The sequence below is a fragment of the Miniopterus schreibersii genome (genome assembly GCF_964146895.1).
Source record: "Miniopterus schreibersii genome assembly, chromosome: 10".
Classification (NCBI taxonomy): domain Eukaryota; kingdom Metazoa; phylum Chordata; class Mammalia; order Chiroptera; family Miniopteridae; genus Miniopterus; species Miniopterus schreibersii.
In genome coordinates, this window is record NC_138110.1 from 11,319,319 (window position 1) to 11,341,693 (window position 22,375).

Genomic DNA, 22,375 nt, shown 5'->3' on the forward strand with positions numbered 1-22,375 from the left:
GGCTTGAAGAGGCACTAATCTCCCCTCCCCTAAAGACTCACGGAGCTTTTTCGGTCCTTCCTACTTCCTATTTCACAGCCTAGAGAAGGGCGGTAAGGAGCCAAGAGTGGGAAATCCTGGTTTGGGCCACTCCCAGCCATTGCTCACAAATGGTCTTTTCTTCCTCGAATGTGGGGCTCTTGTCACTTTGGGTCCTCAACATTTATTGCAAGGGGGGATGCATTCTATTTAGGCTCACTGTGGGGACAGGGAAAGGGCTATGTGCAATATTCAGTTCAGAGACACCATAAGTAATTTAAAACAAATGCACATGACATTGAGGAAAATGTACTTAACAAGAAAACATTTCAAGCATATACAGCTTACCTGATGAAATTACATTTTGAGGCTGGGCCCAAAGGCCTCCACTCCATGATACACTTGCATGTAGCTGAAAGTCCTTCTGGGCTCCCCTGCACCCCCCTCTTCCCCCCCCCCCCCCAGGAGGAGAGGGGATAGAGGAGGAAGCAAGAGCTGGGGGTGGGGAGAGAGGAAGACAAGGGGGCGGGGCAGTAATTATTCTCATTCCTTCTCATTCCACATCAACCCCCCGCCCCCCCCAAAAAAAGCATTTATGTACAGGAGTGCCTTTATAAATAAATGGCTTGGTTCTATTTCAAAATAGTAAATCTAACTTTATGGGGAAAAACACAAGACACGGAGTTTAATAATATTTTATTGTCGAGAGCATAAAAGAAATTTTATATTGATCTCTTGGAGCAAGAAGAAAGTGGAACCTATTTACAAAGAAGAAATGAAGATGGATTGTCACAAAATCTTCAGTTAACATGCTCTTTTGATAGTGAATTAACATGTGAACTTATAGGTAACTTATCAGATCAACTTTAAAAATTACTGTTAATTCAAGTGACTGACTAGCTATCTATAGTAACCAAACCCGCAGACTTGGGAGAAATATGTGTCAAAGCAGCATGAGCACTTCAATAGTTTGAGTTATATTTTCTAAAGGTGTAGAAATCACATTAGAAAGAGACAAGTTCCCTCAACACTCATAAAACTCTCTTACTGGCTACCATGAAGGTTTCTGTGTTTTTTAAGACCCTGGTTGCCAAACATCCAAAACCTTGTTGAGTCACTTACAAGCCCCAGCCAGTGGTCTGTCCCCAACCCAATGACCAGGTGGTCATCCTATCAAAGGTGAACATGAATTGTTCATGAGATCTGAGCTTCCCCTTGACGGGCTGCAAGTCAGCTACCGTAGGCCTGCAATTTCTTAGTCAACATTCCAAAAATCTCAAAAAGTTCTGAAAACGAGGCTTGTTCACGAGGTGGTGGCATATGCCACTTGTCAGCAAAGCCTGTCACTGACGGGCCGCGTAGAGTCTTTATCCACTTTGTGTCAATATTCTACATTTTTATGGCAGAAATATCAAGGTATCGATTTATATAGAGGGTGCTGTTTCAGACTCTTTCAACGGACTTCCATAACATACAGTTTGTGCAACATATTATCTTCCTAAAAGCCCAAAAAAATCAGAGTTTGAAGAAAACATTTGTCCCGTGGGGTTTAGCATAAGGAGCTGTGGATCTACAGTAACCTGAACATGTGCTCAAGTTCCCTGGAGCCAGGAAAGTTTGGCATATCCCATGAACCACAGTTCCTTTAGTCTTTCGGGGATGTGAGAAAGCCTGGAACATTCTGTATCCCAATGAAGAAAGGCAAAGCTCCAGGAATAAAATCCTACAGATCCTCCTCATAAGAATTTTCTTTGTGAAAAATTGCATTTCTGCCCATAACCCTACATAATATGACAAATAATGAATATATATTTCCTTTTCATTCAGAGCATTGTCTCTGATGGGTGGGAAGGGGGCATAAAAGAAAAGACTGGGAGAAAGGGTCTATTAGTGTGAGGGCTACATATGGCCAGCACCAGGGCATTCCTCATCCAGCAGCATTAATGCATCGTATTTAGAAAGGGACTCTCTGGATGCAGTGTACAGAAAAGTCAGGTGGGACTTAACCTGGGCTCTGCCACTTAAGGAGAACAGAACTTGCCAAAGAAAATGATGTTTCGAGTTTTGTTGTGCCTGACGATGTAAATAAACGGGTGGTCGGCCCTGAATTCATCTTTGTGTTGCAGGATTCGCGAGCCCGGCACCTCTATGGAATCCCCACCGTCTTCGCTGATTTCTAAGCACACTTTGTGAATGACGTTTGAGAGCGCCACTCCCTTGGCCTCTGACATTCCAGAGAAATCAGATGTATTCTCGTCAAAGGTACTTTTCAGCCCTAGGTTTTCCAGACTAGGCTTGGGATCAATCGTATTTTCCACCTTAAATTTTGGAATGGAGAGTTTGACTTTGGCATTGGCCATGGTGCTGGGATTGGTCCACTGCAGCAGCGTCTCTGAGCTGAGCTGTTTTTCAACCTGAAGGAACAAAAAGGAGAGGAAATGATATATATATATTTTTAATTTCTGATGGCAAAACGCCCTGCTGATGAGAAACACGTGTCACATGAGCCCAGTGTCGAAGCAGTACCCAAGGACCATCAAAAATAAAATCAGCCCTGCAGCTTTGGTATGTGACCAGTTTCTCTTTCAAAAGACCCCCCGCCTAGCATTGGTCTCCACCCTCCGCTACATCTGCGGCCCCTTCGCACTGAAATTTATGGGGGCAGCTCTTTTAAGCTTCAGAGGAGCTTTATAGAAACAAATGCGTGGATTATGGCGTTGCATAAATAATAGTGAAATAAATACAAAATTAGAAGGGTTTTCATACATAATATTTCTCCAATGCTTATTTTGATTTCTCTACTAGGAAATCCAGAATTTCCATGTACTGGGCATGACATCAGACTTAATAACTCAGCTCGGCCGGGCGTGGCTCAGCGGTTGAGCATCGACCTAGGATCCAGGCGATCGGGGTTCAATTCCCGGTCAGGGCACTTGCCCGGGTTGCGGGCTAGGCAGCCAATCAATGACTCTCTCATCATTGATGTTTCTATCTCTCTCTCTCCCCCTCCTTTCCTCTCTCTGAAATCAATAAAGATATATTAAAAAAAAATTGAATAACTCAAATTGAAGCTAAAGTGAGCTCTTTTAAGAATGAGGATCTGAACTGTCTGTGGTCATTCTTTACGGGTATAGGCAATGAATGCATCCATTTCAGTTGGTTGGTTTTTTTTTAAAAAAAAAAAGAGAGATAAAAAGATAAGTATATGAGGTGATAGGTGTGTTAATAAACTGGATGGGAGGAACCCTTTTATAATTTATACATTTATCAAATTATCCTATTGTACACTTTAAGTATCTTACAATTTTATTTAATTATACTTCAATAAATCTGGAAAAAATAGCAGGTTATATTCTTAAACCTGCATAGAACCTAAACACTCATCCATCCCAACAGGAAACCTCTATGCCTGTACCGTCCAATACAATGTCCACTACATGGCTATGGACACCTGAAACGTGAACGTGAGGACTGAGAAATGCTCTGCCTGTGAAATACACAGCAGATTCCCAGGACTTACTACAGACAAAGGATGTAAAATATCTCGTTTATAATTTTTACATCGATTGCATGTTGAAATGATAGTGTTTTGGAAATATTGGGTTCAACAACATATTTTGTTAGAACATTTTTAATGAGAGATATGAAATAAAGCATAAAATGGTTTCATCATAAAATTCTTCACAGAGCAAATCTTAACTTGCTCCTTTCGTTCTGTACTTTAATATGGAAAAAAAAAAAAATTAAGATGTTTTAAGTAAGTAAAGTGCTAAATAATCGCCAATGGAGAAAATGAGATGAAGGCATGAAGTAGGGTGAAAAAGAAAGACAGTGAGTGAAAGAGTGGAGGCGGACTGAGAATTCAGTGGACAAATGGCAGAGCAGGCACAGTGAGAGCCGAAGGAGCAGGTGAGCTGTGGCCAAGTTGCCTCAACCCTAGAGAGTGAGGAGTCACTGAGCGGTGACTGGCAATGCAGCGGGTGACCCCTGGGTTCCTCAAGGACGCCCTCCTTCTCCCTGGCCAGGCCGAGGCCCGGGGGAGGGAAGCAGGGAGGCTGGAGGGTGAGGGAGGGCAGTGGCCGCAGGACCAGGCTGGCCAGCGGAGAGGAAGCTATGTCCTTCACAAGTAAATAAAACCTCTGCCGTGTTTCAGTCTTGCGCCTCTGATAACCTGTATGAACTACAAAGCATAGTAAAATTCATCTATATGTGTGTGCATGGAAAGAACTTTTCAAAACTCGTAGAATTCACGACACAGAGTGAACCGCAGTGTAAACTGTGGACTTGAGTGATCATCGTGTATCAGTACTGGCTCAACAGTTGTTTAACCAATGCTCTGAGTTGATGCAAGATGCTAATGATAAGAAACTCTAGTCTAGAGTTAAGAACACGGATTCCAACTTCCCTGGCTCAAATTCAATTCTACAAACCACCGATGAGTTATGTGACCCTGGAGCAGTTACCTACCCCCCTTCTGTGCCTCAGTTCCCTGGCGGTGAACGACTGTGGTGATCATTTCTAACTCCTAGGCCTGTTGTGAGAGTTAATGAGATGGTGCACGTAGAGAATTTATAGTTCTGGGCACACTGTAAGTGCCAAGTAAATGTTGGCTGTTTTGAACATTAAGGAGGAACAAACCCTTGGAGGTGACAGAGCAAGTGAGGCGTGAGGCAGGGCTGCGGCCCCTTCCCCGGCCCGCCCAGGGCAGTCCATGCCACCGTAGGGGGCTCGTTGGTGCCGCCCACACTCCCCCCTCACCTTCTCCAGGCCCGTGGACTCATCCTCCACGTCCTTGGGCAGCAGGATGAGCATGCTGAGGTGCTTGTTTTGAAAGGGGAGCTCTATGACCTTGCAGTTCACACTGTCGATGTTGCCCATGCAGAACGTGGCCTCCAGATTCATCATCTGCACTGGCTTGGTGTCTGTCTGGAACAGGAAAACAACTCTGGCTGCTTGCTTTGCAATTCAAGCAAGTGCATATATACATATACATTTTCTTTTCCCCCATAAAACACGATGGCTTATACTTTTATATGTACACATACATATACACACATGCACACACACATATACACACATGCACACACACGTATACACACACGCACACACATATGCACACACATATGCACACACACATATATACGTTAACTGTTCTTGTTATAATTACATGAAACACCTCAAATATTTGTTTTCTTTCTTTGTAAGAAGGGGAAATTAAAAGTAGGCCTTTTTATTAGGTTAGAAATGCATAAATTTGTGTGTGTGTGTGTGTATCCACCTTTGTCAGAATAGGCACTATACTAAACTTTTAATAATATAACTTCATCAATTTAGTCTAGCCCTTAAAGGAGACACCACTGAACATGAGTGAAATCACTCAAAAAATTCAGGGGCTGACAAAAGCCAGTCAAGGGAAACAGAGGAAAAGTAATGACCCTGCATTATAGAGGAAGTGGAGGAAGGGCTGGGCTCCCCCCCTTGGGCGCTCGGATATTTTGAAGAGGTAAGCAGCCCTCTCTGCCATGATTGTCCTCTCCCAGTGAAAATGCCCAATGGATCTTGTATAAAGACCCGTGGTGGTCCCAAAGGCCAGTCAGGCTTGCTCTGCCTTTGGCTGTTTATTGAAACTGACCCTTAGGAATGAGTCATTCATTCAACAAACATTTGCTGAGCACCTGCTAATGTACCAGGGGCTGGGCCAGGAGTTATAGAAACCAAGATGAATCAGGCATTATTCCTGCCTTTACAAAACCCATGCACTCAGGACGGATCTAGCTAAGTATAAATAATTAGATTTCACTATGAAAAGTGCACTTGTTGGTAATGAGAACAAAATTCTGTGGGTACAAAGAAAAAGTACCAAACGCCAGTCCAGCTAACCCAGGTATAAATCGTTATCTGGAAGGCCTTCTCTTCCTGGGTGGTAGCGTTAAGAAGGTGCCATTATAATATTTGGCAAAAACAAAAGTGATGAATGCTAGGTACCCACAGTGCTGGGAGAAACTTGAAAGCTAGAACGAAGTCACGGGAGCTACCGGGTAAATGCGCTCCCTTCGGGGATTGTGCTACCTGGGGCATGGGACTCGGTCTGTGTCCTGAGCGCAAGTCAGATCCCGTCCAATGAGACAAATCGCATCATCGTCACAGACTAATGACATGGGCCGATTTTCCAGTCTCGGCTCTCTGGATTCCTTTTTAGAAGAGGCTCTTCACCTATCCATGAGAATTTTTTTCACATGCATACGGCCCCGGTAGTGACTCAGGGGCATTAAGGAGGCTTCCCTGCAAACAGGTTTCTCTTTCACCCGTGTGACGCTTCCCTGCAAACAGGTTTCTCTTTCATCTGTGTGACGCTTCCCTGCAAACAGGTCTCTCTTTCATCCGTGTGGCGATGCCCAGAGCGGCAGGGAGTAAGCGGGACTTTTCCTTCACAGCCAACATGGGCCCCAACTCACCCTACACGCTTACATATCCGAACCATTTACTTCACTATGAACAGATGGGGACCAGACCAGAGGAGGGTATTAACTTGGACCAAGACTCTCAAAGGGCCCAGGTTTCAGGATGATTCAAAGGCCTCTGAGGTTAGGATTTGGTTTGTTTCTTTGTCTTTCTTGCTAACGGTCCTGAAGATTTGTTGCCGTTTTCCAGTTTTACCCACTGGGCTGCAAGCTCTACGAGCCCTCGCTCAGCTCAGGCCCTGAGAACCTTCTGGGAAGAGTGAGAGGCTCTGGGTCGTGGTTCTTCCCTCCCAGGGAAGGCGCACCGCCCCAGCCTTCATTCCCCTCACTGGGTGAACTCCCACGCGCCCGTCTGTTGCTATAATTTTCAGATCTATAGCTGGGACCCTCCGACGCGCTGCCCCACATACCTTGTTGACCCGGAAAGGGCATTCTTTGGTTTCTGACTCAGGAAATTTCTTCATCCACTTTCCAATGAAGTAGGCAGCATTAACCACAAGGATTTTGGTCTGGTCATTTACATGGTTGTTGGATAAAATGTCCTCAAAGTGGCCTGCAAACGATTTTAAGAAAGCACAGATCACACGGGGTTATTCTCAACCACACCTGCCACGCACAGGATGGTCCACTCACTGCGGGTGTGACACTTGCTAGAGCCATGCCCTGCACCAGGGAGGGTCTGAGCGCCAGACCCCCTCATTTCAGCAGGCCTTCTTTCCGCCTTACATCTTGCCACAGCTGGACTTAAAAGACACCCAGGGAGAAGGAGGAGGGGGGACGGAGGGGAAGGAAAGGAGAGGAAAAGACACAAGCTACCAGAGGCTCACCCTGAGCCAGCCACCTGCCCAGGCATTAATGCACACGCATCGTGCATCTCTCCCCTTTTACAGATGAGGCCGAGGCAGGGTGTAATGCACGCACCCAAGATGACACTCGAGCAAAGGTGGGATCAGGACCCAAGGCCTGTGCTCGGGAGTGAAAATGCATGAACATGCTTGGCATTTTCACTTGGATCAGCTCGCGTCTCTCACTGTGATCCCATAAGGCAAAGATCCTTGTCCCCATTTTATAGTGGAGGAGACTGAGGCTCCCAGAGGCCGGGCAGCTTTCCAGTTCACTCAGTTGGAAAGCAGGTGTGACCGAGGACAGCGCTCTCCTCCTCACCTTTGGCTCTCCGCCCCCTCCCCAAGTGGCAGCTGGTTCGCACCAAGGTCAGCTGGTTCCATCACAATTGTACTTATCACAGAGCTTAAACCCCCAACAGCGCAACAGTTCAGCCATGATAGCCCCCTAATGAAATCAAGTCCTCGTATTTGAATAGTACTAATGTTTTTTGCAAAGGATTTTCATTTACCTAATCTCAGGGCCCACTTCAGGGGCCTGTGACCTATGTGTGAAGGACCCTTCACAGGTTTAATGCTCAGCTGTCACCATCTTAAAATTAATACACATTTAAATAAAGGGCCCTACAGTTGCATTTTGCTCTGGGACCTGCTAATCGTGTCACTGTGCTGCCAGTGCTGAGACATGTTGGACACGTGAACATGTAACAGTGTCAGTGAGGAAACCCGAAGGCAGAGAAGAGGGGAGCGGGGGAGTGGCAGTGTTTCAGCTGAAACCTCGAGCTCCTGATTCCAAACTCAGAGGTCTTTTCACTGAACTAGATCCCTCAGGAAAAACCTTAAATTCATGAAGATTTTAAAACAAAGGCCCCTAAAGGGAAAATACTATTATTTAAAAATTCTAAAAGCAAAACTGTTACACAGCAATTTAAACAGGAGCTGCATATTGCTGATAACTGTGTTTAACCTGATGTTATACCAGTTTTTTCTCTACATATGAAGGCACAGGGACTTCACTCCAATAACAAATATATTATGTGTGCATACATTTGCGTGTGAGCACGCATGTCTCTGGTTACCATCTTTATCTTGGCTATTACACATTATCAGTTAGCACACATTATTCAAGTTCATCCTCACAACAACATGTTAAGATTAGATTAGATAACATATTTCCCATTTTACAGTTCAGTAAACTGAGGTTCTATATCCAAACACTTCAGTTTATAGGTGGCAGTCTGGATTTGAATCTAAGGTCTTGAAGACTCCAAGGCATGTTTTTACCATGTTCTCACTCTGCAGCTATGGTGTGGACTCTATCATTCCTGAATCCTCCTAGTGCCAGGGCAGCTCTGGCCATTCATACAAGAAGTGTGTGTCCCTGCCGCAGAAGCGTGTCCCTCACCAGACTACACTGGTGCCTGAAAAATCTATCACTACCATTCATGCCTTCACAGTGAGGCGCTGTGTCTCAATAGGTTCCTCCCTATGTAAATATAAATATGTTCCTGGGAACGGAGACATGTACCCTGATCTGCACTCAAAAATCATCTTACTTCCAATTCTTTTCTACCAAGGAAGACTCACAGAATTTTAATGGAGGGAAGATTCAGGGAAAGGAGAGGCCTGAGGGAAGCACTGAGCCTGGAGCAGGACCAGGTAGATGCTGGAGAGGAGACCCGGGGACTATTAGAGGACTGATTGGTTCTAGGAGTTGTGAGACTGAGGACACGTTTCCATCCACTATGATTTGTTTTGTTTTATTTTTTTTCTATACAAATATTTGATTACCTAAGACTATCCCTTTCTCCTTAATAAACTTGTAGATGTTTGAGCTAAAAGTGTCCTCAGGAATCATCAAGTTACAATCCAAGCCCTTCGTGTCCAGATTGGAAAAACCGGACTCAGGACTTGCCCAAAGCGAGACTTGTTAGAGGCAGGGCTGAGGTTCCCGGAGGATGCGGGACAGCTAGGTGGAGAGCAAGGCAAGTAGACTAAGTAAAACTGGAACACCGGGAATTTCTGTCAAACGATATGATGGTGGAAAGGCCCAGAAATCTAAGTTGTTGAAATGGCTCGATGGGCAAGAATTTAGTTTCTGTACTGAAAACATCTCAGGACTCCTCCAGGTGTTCAATTTTTGGCTTGGCAGAAAGATTCATGAGAAGAAGGAAGGGCGCAGGATAGGGAGATATACTTGCCGTCTGTGAGATCCTTAATTGAGTTGTTGATCTGACCTTTCGTTTCTTCCAATTTATCTTTGAAGTCAACAGTTTCCATCTCCTTTGCATAGGGTCTCTTCGTAGAGCCGATGAACTCCTGAAAAGGAGCCCACTCATGAAATCACAAAGTACACCCAGTCTGTAGTCAAAATACCACGTTGCCACACAGTGCTAACAAAAGGACTTCTAAGTGTCTATTGCTATGTACACACTTTCAAAATCAGAACTATTCAGTGAACCTCATGGAGAAATTGAAACTTCATGGAGAAATCAATGAATTATCTTTGTACTGAATGTTTCATTCCTTTAATTCTAAAACAATATCAATTATTAAATGCATTCATCAAATGTGATTTCAGAAACATTAAAATGTATATACATATATGTGTCTTAGAATAGAAGAAATGTACAGAAAAGAGAACTTTATGAGCAGAAAACTCTTATTCTCACTGAAATAAATATTCTGTAGACTCTCGCTACTCAAAGTGTGGTCCAAGGACCAAAAGCCTCATCATCTGGAATCTTGTTGGCAGTGCAGAATCTCAGAGCCGCCACACCTACCGAACCAGAACATGCATCTTATCAAGATGCACATTAAGTCTGAAGCAGTGCTATAGAGAACATAGCAGTGATCCTAATACTTGTTGAAATGCAAAACCCTAAATCTCATCCTTATCGATTTTGGTTCAAGTGATCTGAAGCCAGGAACTTGCACTTTTAACACTCAGGTAGTTCTGCTCAGGCGGCCCTCCTCATACCACACCTGTCTGTATTAAGCCCAGTACATTTGCAGGTGCCATACAACCAACAGGAGCATGGAAAACAGTCTTAAAATAAAATTCCTTGCAATTCCTAGTTTGGTTGAAATAATTTCAAATGTTGAATAGAAGTTCAACCAAATTAAACATAGCTGATTAAATGTCCTAACACAGGGCTCCTTCAGCTTCTTCAGAGCAGCTATGGCCGTAGCCAATTTGATTCTGTTCATTGTAACCCAACTTTGGAACTAAGTGTCACCCTTGACTGAGAGAGCGGGGACCACCTAAGAACATTGGAGCCTCAGCAAGACTAATGGCCTCCACCATCTTCACTGCCAGCAACAAAATGGATTAAGCATCTCCTTAAGGACCACCTGAGGAGCTTTTAAATTTTTTCTCTACTTAGGTCACAACTCAATATTTTATTTCACTTCCTTGAGTGATTGTTGGAAGAAAAATGGCTGTGTATATGCGTCTTCAAACAACAAGAATAAACTCACAGCAATGTGAGTGACCAATGTTCTCAAGAAATCTCAACCAGAAAAACAAACAGCTACTGCAGCAAGTAATAAAGCTGGGGTAAAATATTTAATCGGTAGTCTACCTTTTAGATTTGGAAAGCTTAAAATTCTGACCATCCAAGCAAAAATTGAATCAACTCTGTATTACTAACATAGAGAACGAACTTCTTTGTAGTCTAGGATATTGGTTATGTGTTTCAAATACAGATTTTTAAAATATTATGTTAACCCAGTCAGTGTGGCTCAGTTGGTTGGAAATTTTCCCCAGAGGTCGTAGGTCCCATTCCTGCTCAGGGTACACGCCCGGGGCTGTTGGCTCGATCCCCAGTAGGGGGCGTGCAGGAGGCAGCCGACCAATGTTTCTCATCGATGTTTCTATCTCTCTCTCCCTCTTCCTTCCTCTCTTTCTAAAGTCAATAAAAAACATATTTTTAAAAAATATTATGTTATTCTAGGATCAAAGTTAAGGGTTCCATCGTGTTCTTTATGATTCCATCAAGAAATGGCTGAAATTAAACACCCAGAACTACCAGTTTAGGCACCCTCATGATCAGCCAGCCTAGTAAAACAAAAACAATTTGTGACTGATGAAAACTATTGATTCATACGGTTACTATTATTTTTTGTATTGCTTTTGAGAAAACCAGGAAAATGTATTCACAAACAATGAGGTGGAGAACCCAAAAAGTTGGCCCAGGTAGGGTGCCCTGCTGTTTAAGGAGAAAGGTGGGAATCCCAGGCAGCCTTGCATCTGTGGAGGTGCATTTCTGACGGCCCCTTTCTCCGTCTCTCTGAGAAAGGAAGCTAAGGGGGAGGCCCGCGAGCTGCTCCATATGTGAAGCCAGAAGATGTGACTGCAACTGAATCCTGCTACATTCACCCTTCCGCTAGGACTGATTTATCTGTAATTAGCCTCAAATCATAAATGAGCATCCTAGAGGTGAGTTTTACCAGGAAAAGAAAAAACAAGACAAAACTATGAGCCTGACCACGCGACGGTGCCGACCTGGGGGAAAGCTAAATCTTGCTAAGGGCACTGGCCCACTTACTGTAGATGGATTCAAAGATTTGTCCACATAGAGCCGTTTGATTAGTTTCAGCGAGTAGAAGGAGCTAAGTTTGTTTACGTCCGACGTCACTGTTTGAAACCCAAAGGGCACATCTTTGACATTTTCAAAATGAAGGACCTGTGAAGAGAGAAAGAAGTCGTGACCCATGAAGCATTGTGCCCTCCCGCTGCAGTGGGCACGGGAACTGCCCCCTCCGGGAGGATGCTGTAGCTCCCTGCTCCACCGGCCCGGGAAGCAAGGCTTCTCAGCCTCAGCGCTGCAGGCGCTGCGGGCAGATAGTCCCTGTTGCTGGGGGAGGGTGGGGGGTGGAGGCAGTGTCCTGGGTACTGTAGGATGCTTAGCAGCGTCTCTGACTTACTAGGTACCATTTGTGACAACCAAAAATGTCTCTGGACACTGCCAAATGTCCCCGGGGAGTGGCGAGTGGGTAAAATTGTCCCCATTGAGAAACGCTGCCATAAAGATACTCTTCTCTGGATTTAACTATAGGGACATTCTGCCCTTTCTTCAACAGGATGCCCCCAATGCTCACACAGAGGCTTTCCTAACTTGGAAAGGAGTGAAGCTGGGTTAGAGGCTCCATCCCATTCAGACATAAGAAGAGAGAGGTTAGTAGCAAAAGAGAGTCAGCAGGCACGTATCAGATTCCAGGGTAGAGGCGTCTCTAGCCAAGGTCCAGCTGGTCCCTTTAGTTCCTCTGACAAGTGCTAAATGGGCTGGTGTGTCATCTATGGTGAGCCGCTACCATCAATGGTCGGCTGCCCTGGGTGCGCGAGAATCAGACGGCCTGGCCTTTGCCCGTCTGTATCTAGTAAAATAGAATCTAGCCCAACTCTGCAGAGCTTCACTCTTCCTTCTGTAAACTGCACTGGATACCCACTGTTCTGAGTTGTTATGAGGATTACAGATTTTATTTGTAAAACACCTAAAATATCATATGGATTCAAAAATGCTAATAATTATTCTTGTAGTACCATTCTAAGCCATTTAAAGCTAGGATGTCGCTTCTGGAGGGCTTAATCCTTTGAGTTTGTTCCTAACTTTTCTTTTGTTCCCATCAATAGCCTAGCACCTCCCGTGCCTCATGGTGCCTCAAAACCTGGTGGCAGCCTAAGGTGATTCCCTCCTCACTCCTAACTCCTGATAACTGTGCCTGGAGGCCACACCTCAGGTAACATCACTAAATGGGCACGCGGCGCCAATGAGTCACAGAGCCTCAGTATTGCAGGGTCACACTGGCTAGTCCAAGGCCGTGCATAACTCTCATGCCTGGTGACAGGTAAGAAGACCAGAGATTTAAAAACTAGGTAACTACTGCTGGGGAAACAACTGCCTGTACATGACTATTATTATTATTATTATTATTATTATGGAACAAACCCTCTCCCAGGAAGTCATCTCTTCTGTCCCTCCTCTAGTGGGAGATGAGAAATGAGGAATCGGAGATGAGGTAGGGATTAAGGGGGCAGTTGAGTGAGCAAGGCAGGCGAGAAGATTCAGCTCCTCTTCCCACAACTAAAGGCTCTTTTTCAAGTGCACTCAATTTCAAGTGTAAATTCTTCACTTATCACGACCCAAAGAACACTTCCTGGGTCATACTACCTGGGGAGTTATAGATTCAAGATGTTCCCCTTTTAAATGCTATGAGCTCATGGAAAGAAGGATTCTGTTGAACCTAGGAAGATCAACATAAGAATAATGATGGATTGGAGTTTACATACTATCTAAAATAAATGGGGGGCAGAGGTGGGAGAAACGGGGTAAAGGGGGTAAAAGGTACAAACTCCCAGTTATAAAATAAGGCATGGGGATGTAATGTGTAAAATAAGGCATGGTGACTATAGTTGATACTGCACTGCATATTTGAAAGTTAAGAGAGTAGATCTTAAAATTTCTCATCACAAGAAAAAAACACCTATATAACTATGTATGATAGTGGATGTTAACTAGACTTATTGTGGTGGTCACTTTGCAATATATACAAACATCAAATCATAACGTGCATACCTGAAACTAATATACTGTTGAATATCCATTATACCTCAATAAAAATTAATAAAGCTGCCTGGCTGGGTGTGGCTCAGCAGTTGAGCATCGACCTAGGATCCAAGAGATCTCGGTTCGATTCCCAGTCAGGGCACATGCCTGGGTTGCGGGCTCGATCCCCAGTGGCGGGGGGGGGGGGGGGTGTGTGCAGGAGGCAGTCGATCAATGACGACTCTCACATCATTGATGTTTCTATCTTTCTCTCCCTCTCTCTTCCTCTCTCTGAAATCAATAAAGATATATTTTTTAAAAAAAATTAATAAAGCTGATGCTATAATAAATTCTGTGCATAAGACAGGAATATAGATTTATATTCTTTCTGGTCAGGGTATTTGCAGTGGAACATTTCATAGATACCACCTTGATTGATTCTTACAGTATAACACATAGAAAGATGTCAGGTGACTTGCCAAAGGTTATTCATTAGTGGTAAACCTGTGATCAATAGCAGATCCCCAGATTCTCCATCACACATGGTGTCTGGGTTGCAGGACAGGTAAATGACCTTTCTTTCATTTAAAAATAGATTGAGAAAGTGTTAGAAGTGTCACAACTCTCAATCCTGAGCAGCTCTGACCACAGAGCCCCATTCTTTCTTCTGTAGGCACTGCCCACGGGTTCCAATAACTCTATTGCAGCTCAAAGCAGAAACAAGGTGTAGGGCTTACCTGTCCAATTTCATTGGCTGTGTCACCTTTGGCTCCTACTTGAACAAGTGACAAGGAGGTGGAGAGACAGATTGGAGAGAAGAGCACATTGCCGGCAGGCTCCTTCTCACACAGTTTTTTGAACAGGTCAACTGCAAAAGCTGAGTTTGCCAGTTGCAGGGCGTCCATTGTGGGCCTAGAACAAAGAATAAGGGTCTTTAAAGTCTTCTTACCTGCATTCTGCCGACCCAGCAATAATTCCACCTAAACAAAATAATGGTCTTGGGTAGAAGAGAGGAAGGGACTTTGCACTAAATGAGATTTAAAAAGCCAGTGGGGAAGAAATTTCCAGGCAAATGCCCTAAGGTCTGAATGGTCCAGCATGGGAGGTCCTCTGTGCGAGCAACTCTGCCCAGAATCTTCAGATTCAGGCCTACTCGGCCACAGTGGCCATTGTCAGGAGCCTGGTGATCACACCTCTTCCTCAGCAAGTGGTCAGAACAGTTGACAATACTGATCAGAATCAGTTGGCTTCATTTATCCACACTCTTTCCATTAGGATTTAGGTTAAAGCATATAAAATTGAAGTTTTTGTGCATCAAAAAATAGTCAAATCACAGCAATCTTACGTGCTTCAGTTTAATAATTAGTAGTGTTATGGGTTGAACTTGTGTCCCCTAAAAAGATATATTGAAGTCCCACCCCTGGCTACTAGTGAATGTGCCCTTATTTGAAAATAGAGTCTTTGTAGATTTAATCAAGTTGAGGTCAGCAGGGTGGCCCTAACCCAATATGTCTGGTGTCCTCATCAGAAAGAACAGGAGGACAGACAGAGACAGACATGACCAGAGGGAAGATGACAGGAAGACACACAGCGAGAGGCCATGTGGCGACAGGCAGAGATTGGAGTGATGCTTCTACAAGCCAAGGAACACCAAGGATCACTGGTGATGTTGGAGCTAAGAGAGAAGCAAGGAACCAAGTCTCCTCTGGGGCTTGCAGGGGGAGCATGGCCCTGCGGGACCTCGATTTCAGACTTCTGGCCTCCAGGGCTGTGGGAGAGCCCATTTCTATTGCTTAAGTGGCCTGGTTTGTGTTACTTTGTTAGGGCAGCCCCAGGAGGCCAGGACAGTCAGTAATGCCTTCGTAAGGCACCCAGCACATAGCAATACTTAATACACAGAAGCTGTTATTGTTTTTTGATGTTAATGCACTTGGGAAGACCCTGTACATAGTATTATAAGAATGCACCGAGTCCCTACTTCTCCGAGTTTGCAATATCTTGGGCAGATACGTAGAATATTAGTAAAATGCACAGCTGTCCAATGCCATATGCTCAGTGTAACAAGTCTGTGGAGTTAAAAGAAAGAGAGAGTAGCTTCAGGTAAAAAGGAACCCGGTTAAGTGGAAAGAGCGGTGAGTGGCTTTGGTCTTGTCTGAACTCTCTTATTATAAGTCTGAGGGCCTCTAAATGGTGGCCCTTGACCCCCTTGCAACACTTTCAGTGGATCCATGAGGCCAAAACTATTTTCATAATAATACTTACACACTATTTGCCTTTTCACTCTCAATCTCTCACAGATATACCGAGGAGTTTCCCAGAGGCCATACAACGTGTCTTCTATTAAGCCAAACGTTAAAGAGATGTGCAGAAATGAAAAAGTGCTACTCTTGTCTCTACACCTTTTTACTTTAGAAAACAGTTATTTTTTCATAAAAATGTTATCGGTATTTATATGTAACGATGACATTATTATTGTAATGAACAAGTAAATAAATATTTACTAATATGTAATGGTAACATTATCATTTTAACAAATTAGTAAATAAATATTTCACATTTTTTTCCAGTTTTAATTTCTAATTTGGTAAATACTGATAGATATTACTGACATTTAAAAAAAAAAAAGAAAGAAAGAAAAAATAGATCCTCCATAATTTGAAGAGTGTAAAAGGGTCCTGAGGTTTACAAGTTTGAGAACTGCTTTTCTAGTGGAAGTTCTACTTATCTAGTGCTGTAGGTACTGATCAAGTCTGAAGGTGCTGGGATAAACCGAGCAGTCAGGGCACAGCTCTTTCTAGAAGCAGAGCTGAGCTACACGGACTCACCAGGCTCTGCCTGACCCCAAGACAGCACGTTTCTGAGGAACATAGATTGACATTAGCACCCCTGAGTGACTAGTGCATAGATGAAGGCTTGCGGCTTTCCCCCAAAGCAGCCAGACACTGCGCAGTCATGTGCACAGGCCAGAGAGTGAACATGACATTGGAGAGGGAGCATGACACTGAAGGTCGTCAGGTGGAACATGCTCCCTGGCATCAGACAAAGCCACACCACTCAGGACAGAGGGCTTCCTTCAGTAGGACCCAAGGATGCAATAGAATCGAATGCATGGATAGGATCTCAATTTTGCACCTTACACGTGAACAGAAATTCAAGATGTAAAGACATGAGATTAAGATCAAGGAATGGGCCCCTCATCTTCAAATATTTCTTCAGAATTCTTTCTCTTAAGGGACATATGACTTGTGTGTAGGATGGACTCATAAGATTATATCCTAGAGTCTGAAAAAGCAAGTTTATTAACAAAAATGTTTTCTCGACCTGTTCATGCTCACTGGTCACCTCCAATGACTTCTTCCTTCTTCACTTTATGTCCCTGACAAACTCAGCTCAGTGAACTCAGGTCAGTCTTCTCATCACAAACCTATTCCAAGGTAATCTGAAAGCAGGGAGGGCATCTCACACTCTTTTAAGGCCACAAGCTTATTCTCTCTTCTGGGGAGGGGTCAGGGGCCAAGGGATGACTGCACACCCCCAGTTGCAGGGACCAACACTAGGTGAGACCAAAATGGGAGCATGCAGAGTGTTTGGACCAGTGTGTCCACCACAAGGAAATAAAAAGAAAGTTCACAAAAGATTTGGGGAGCCCTTTCTCCAACAGCAGATTTAACACTGATAATGCTGAGTCTGTCTACAACAAAAATTCAATTTCTCCACCAAGTTGAGAAGCCTGAATGAGCTGTTTTTTCACCAAATAGAGAAGTCTCAGCCTAGATCCCTGCAAACTTCTCAAAGCTTCAAGAACTTGAGGCCTAATCACATTAATAATAATATGAAAACATGCCAACTGTGCTTGAACAAACACAAGGAGTTCTTCCCAGAATGCATTTACTACCCCCCAAGAAGGGCAATTCGAATAATTTTGCATAATCCATAAATCCATAACTTTACTTGTAAAGTTTGCCTTCCTTTGTGTAGAAAACCTGTGCTTAAGACCTCAGAGTAATCTGCTGAGGGACTTTGACAGCAAACCCCTCAAAGTGTGTCAAAGGTAAGGAAATGTTCCTGTTAGCATTTTTTTCCACCGAAGCATTATCCTATCATTCATTATAACATTCGGAGATACTCTGAGTCTAAGTAGCTCTGAGTACAAGCTCCTGGTGGCTTTTAGTACAGTTAATTACACAACATAGTTAACACTGTGTTGCAGTTCAAGGCTTAGACCAGGCCCCTGTTGGAGAATGCCAATCGGCACACACCTGATATCTGGGGCTTTCCCATGGGTGCAGACCCTCCTTCCAGAGCCCCTTCCTTTGCATAAGAGTCCTCAGTGCATAAGTCCAACGGGCCTGCCTCCCATCCATATACTGACTATCTCCTTTCTCAGAAAATTCTCCTTCAGATTGAGGAAGGTCATGCAGCTCTTAATAGCTGAGATCCCAGCAACAACTGCATAGTTTGATGCTTGGCAAAGGTATCAGAAAGGGTCTGGATGTGGAAATTGCTGTAGGAGCAAACAATCTCCAGCTAAGTCATCAATCAGATATTGCCTGATAAATCTGATCAGTTGTCCAGTCATTGGTCCCAAGTGACCCCAAAACATTGCAGAGCTGATCTAGGCTAGGGTAGGTAGTTAAAGGGATGACTTGGGCCACAGTCAGTGGCCACCTCCCTATGCTGTAAGGTAGTCAAAGCTTTTAAACAGATCTTAGCAATGTGAGCAACACATACAGGAAAAAACATCAGGTTTCTACATGGACCATTTCAGTAACAAATGCCATAAAAATTATGGGTACAGGGGTAGAGATGAGCAAAACCCGCAGAGTAAGTTTACATGTCTAATGACTTCTGTTCAGAGTGCTAAAACCACCATAGATTCTCTTCATTTCATCAGCACTTTGTTACAAAGATAGCTTCTTTGATCTTCATGAAAACCTTCAAACGATGATAACAAATAAAGAGAATTTTGTTTACAGCTCCAATGTAGACAACACTGCATGTTTCTGTCACTTAGAAGTTTAAAAGGCACTTTTTTTAACCAGCGAAGAGTGAGATGGGAATTTAAGTAGTAATACAGATGCAACAAATGAACAACGAAGAGCTGTAAGAATTTATCACGAAGTTGCCTGTTTTTTTGCAATATGTCCTAAAATCATAAACCTTTCAAGTGGGCCAAGATCTTGGCGTGGATACAGTCTGGCTCCATGTCTTCATTTTTACAGAGGAGGAAAGTGAAGCAGACAGAGATGGCGTCATTCTCTGGGCCACCCACGCCGGGAGCCAGCTGTAAAACCGGCCCCGGCTTCACCTGTCCCGGCGCCCAGCCTGCGGTGTCCAACCACACCTCACCCCCGTCCTCGGCAACTGTGTCTTTGCTGACATTTTTTCTCTGTCAAGTCTTTAGAGTCCCCAAACTCCTACATGTCCTGAATATACCTCTCTAGAGATATCAAGATACTTTGCATGTTTTTTTAATCGACACAAACTTTTTTCTAATTTTCCCCCTTGAAGAACCTCTTCTCTTTCTGCCGTTTAGATTGCCAATTATTAAAGCTATATTGCTTGCATTTCAGAAGCAGAAACTGAGTACCGAATGCGTGTCAGGCACTGAGCTAAGTGTCAAGGAATCAAAGGTGAACCCAGCATGAGCCCCGCCTCCAAGGAGCTGCCGGCCTAGGGGCACAATGAGGGTAATGGGCCGTGGGCATTTTCACGGGGGGGCACAAGTTGCCATGAGAACCCTTTGGAGAGAGAGGTCACTTATAGTAGAAATCTCAGCGAGGTCTCCTCAGAGACAGTGACATCTAGGTAAGTCCCACTAAAGGTGAGTCCTAAAGACAAGTAGGAGTTAGCTATGCAAACAACGTGGACCAAAAAGACCTGGCGTGCCTCAGAGGCTGCGAGCAGGCCCAAATGAATGGCGGGGCGTGAGCAGCACCATGTGCTCGCTTCTCTGGACTTACAGCTGCCCCTGGCCACCGGTCCCTGTGTAAAGCTTTCCAAAGTCTTCAATGCATCTAAGCCAACGGCCCTGAAGTGTGTTGTCTGTAGACCATTTGGGTGAGATAACACCCTAGGGACAGGTTGACCACGTGTCCCGCTTTGCCTGGGACAGTCCTGGTGGGTGTTTGCTGTCCTGACATGCCCCTTTCATTCTCAGTCATGTTGTGTTTTGAACAATATCTGTTCGGCCGACCTCCAGGCCATCCACCACGCTCTCCCATACACGGGTCCATGCACGCACACGCAGGGCCAGGTGCAGTTTTCTCATTCCTTAAAATCCTGTTCAGAGTCAGGATTGTGGTTATCATTCATCCTAACTTGCCTCCTACGACAGATGAAGAAAACTGGGAGAAAAAATCTTGAGTATTTGGTGTAGTCAGTCCTTAGGCAATGGCCTTGCGAAGCCTCACTTAATAGAATAATTAACAGAACGCTTGAAAATACAGCCTCTGCTGTCCATCGTCTAACTTCAAGAGGGGAACAAACAGACACATTAGGAAAATAAGAAAGCTGGCGGCTTGTACAGTGTGAAAGAATGTCAGGATTAAATGAAGAGACGAAAGGAGTAAACATACACGAGGAGACGTCTGTTAGCAGCAAAGGACAACGCTGCTATCAGTAATAAGGCCAGTGCCTAATTTTCGATGGCACGAGAGCCTCTGTTTGCTCCAATATCCTGAGACATCCTACCTGCTCCTGTTTGTTCAGAGCCTGATCTTGACCCCTGAGCCATCCCACTGCTGCCCAACAGCAAGCTAGAGCCAGAATGGGCACGCCAGTGTGACCAAAATCGCTGAGGTTGCAACCCTCAAAGTCAACCGACAACTCCGAGGGATTGAAGTGGCAGAATTCAAAGCGTTGGGAAGCAGCGATGATGACCTGCTGAGTCATTTTCTGCGGAGAATCCTTTCTTCAGGCGGGCGTCCCTCTCTCCACCCATCAAGCAGCCCAGCCAATCCTTGCACCTACTGGTGGGGACTGAGGCTTGAGGCCCACCTAATTCTATTCAAAACCTTTTGAGTGATGTAGGGGGTGACAAGGCTGTTAAGGCTGTAGGGGGTCACCCAGGGGGTGACCCATGGTGTCACGGAAACGTCCACAAGCTGTGAGCTGGAAGGTGCAAATTCTACTGATCTTGCCACTTAGAAGCTGTGGCACTTAGAACACCACTTCGGCACCCCTGTGAGCCACTGCTCTTCATCTACAGAATGAGGGCTGAGATGAAATACATCTAACACGCCTCAGCTCTGAATCTAGTCTACAGAACAGCCTGGCATGTTAAGCAGATCTTCAGTACGATACACTTAAATGAAACCATAAAAACAGTAGCAACTATAAAAAAGAAACCATGAGCCAATCTGTTTGAAAAGTTGCCCAAGAACACCTATTTGAAACCTGTAACCTGTTTTAAGTATCCTGGAACCCAGAAAGAGGGAGAGGGAATACTTTCTGCCTAGAAGAATGCAGTTTCAAGTAAATCAACACTGACTAGCTGCTTAAAAATGCCAAAAAGAAGAGCAGTTTTGAAGTCTGAATCTCAACCACACAAAGCCAGCCAAGAAGGTGACCCAGACACTCAAATGCATTTCCACTTTCTCCAGGTCTTGAGTACCAGGCCCTTTCTGAAATAAGCATTGCTAAGTGCATTCTTAATTCCAAGACTGGGCTAAAAGTGTGCTCAGAAATCCTTTCTCCTCCGTCAATCACTGCTGTGCCCCCCCCCACCACCACCACCACCACAGCCTCCCAGGCGTGTTATTTCTTCATAGTCTTACCTTGTGTGGCTGTGATTTCTCTCCCTACATGGCCTCCTGGTTCCCAAAGGACCGAGAGCCAGAAATGCTGCCCATGTGGGAGGTGATGGGCAACCGTCCCGAAGCCCACAGCCTATCCTTGAAAATAATCCATTATATCAACTTTGTTCACCATCTCGAATCAGCTCAGGCACCTCTTTTGTTTTAAGAATTGCCCTGAAAATGGAGCTCCCCAGCCCTGCCCCCCCCCCCTTTGCTTACCTGGAGGTACAGTTAGCCTGGGGAACGCTCGGCAAGGGGAAAGGAAAGCGAGGCTCAGAAGACCTCGCTGTAGAAGTAACTCCGGCCAGCGGGCCGCCCTGCTCACCTGGCCCGGCCCTGCCCGGCCCCTCCCGCCGCCTCGCCCAGCCGCACTCAGCCCGCCCACTCTGCACGCTCAGCTCTTACTCATGTCTCCTGGCAGCTTCTCCACGATTGAAGGAATGATTCGGGCTGGAGCTGCGGCTGCCCGCAAGCTTCCAGAGGCCTCGGACAGGCTCGGGCAGGAAGCGGCTGCAATCAGCCTGCCTTGAGCTTAATACACACACGCATAAGGGCAACCCGAGCAACCCACGTGGGCCCAGAAGGCGATAGTCTATGAAACCGAAGGCGTATGTGATGGCCACAAATAATTCATACGCCCCAAATATGGTCATGCCACAAAGAGCACCCCGCCCTCCGCCCTCCCCACGTGAACTTCGGTGGCTCGT

The 22,375-nt window shown here is 44.9% G+C and overlaps 1 protein-coding gene across 2 annotated transcripts; it reads right to left on the reverse strand.

Annotated features, from left to right (window-relative positions):
• Positions 1–699: 699 nt before the first annotated feature.
• On the reverse strand, positions 700–22,153 carry SERPINB5 (serpin family B member 5). Of its 2 annotated transcripts, none has more exons than XM_081148688.1 (7): positions 22,074–22,153; positions 14,607–14,781; positions 11,872–12,009; positions 9,523–9,640; positions 6,890–7,032; positions 4,777–4,944; positions 700–2,432 (listed from the first exon to the last, which is right to left on the reverse strand). In XM_081148688.1, the coding sequence occupies exons 2-7, from the start codon at positions 14,772–14,774 to the stop codon at positions 2,040–2,042; spliced, it is 1,128 nt and encodes a 375-aa protein (XP_081004814.1). In that variant the 5' UTR covers positions 14,775–14,781; positions 22,074–22,153; the 3' UTR covers positions 700–2,039. The 2 variants fall into 2 exon arrangements, with proteins under 2 accessions (XP_081004814.1, XP_081004813.1); XM_081148687.1 differs by lacking the exon at positions 22,074–22,153 and adding an exon at positions 21,888–21,989.
• Between the last annotated feature and the right edge of the window lie 222 nt (positions 22,154–22,375).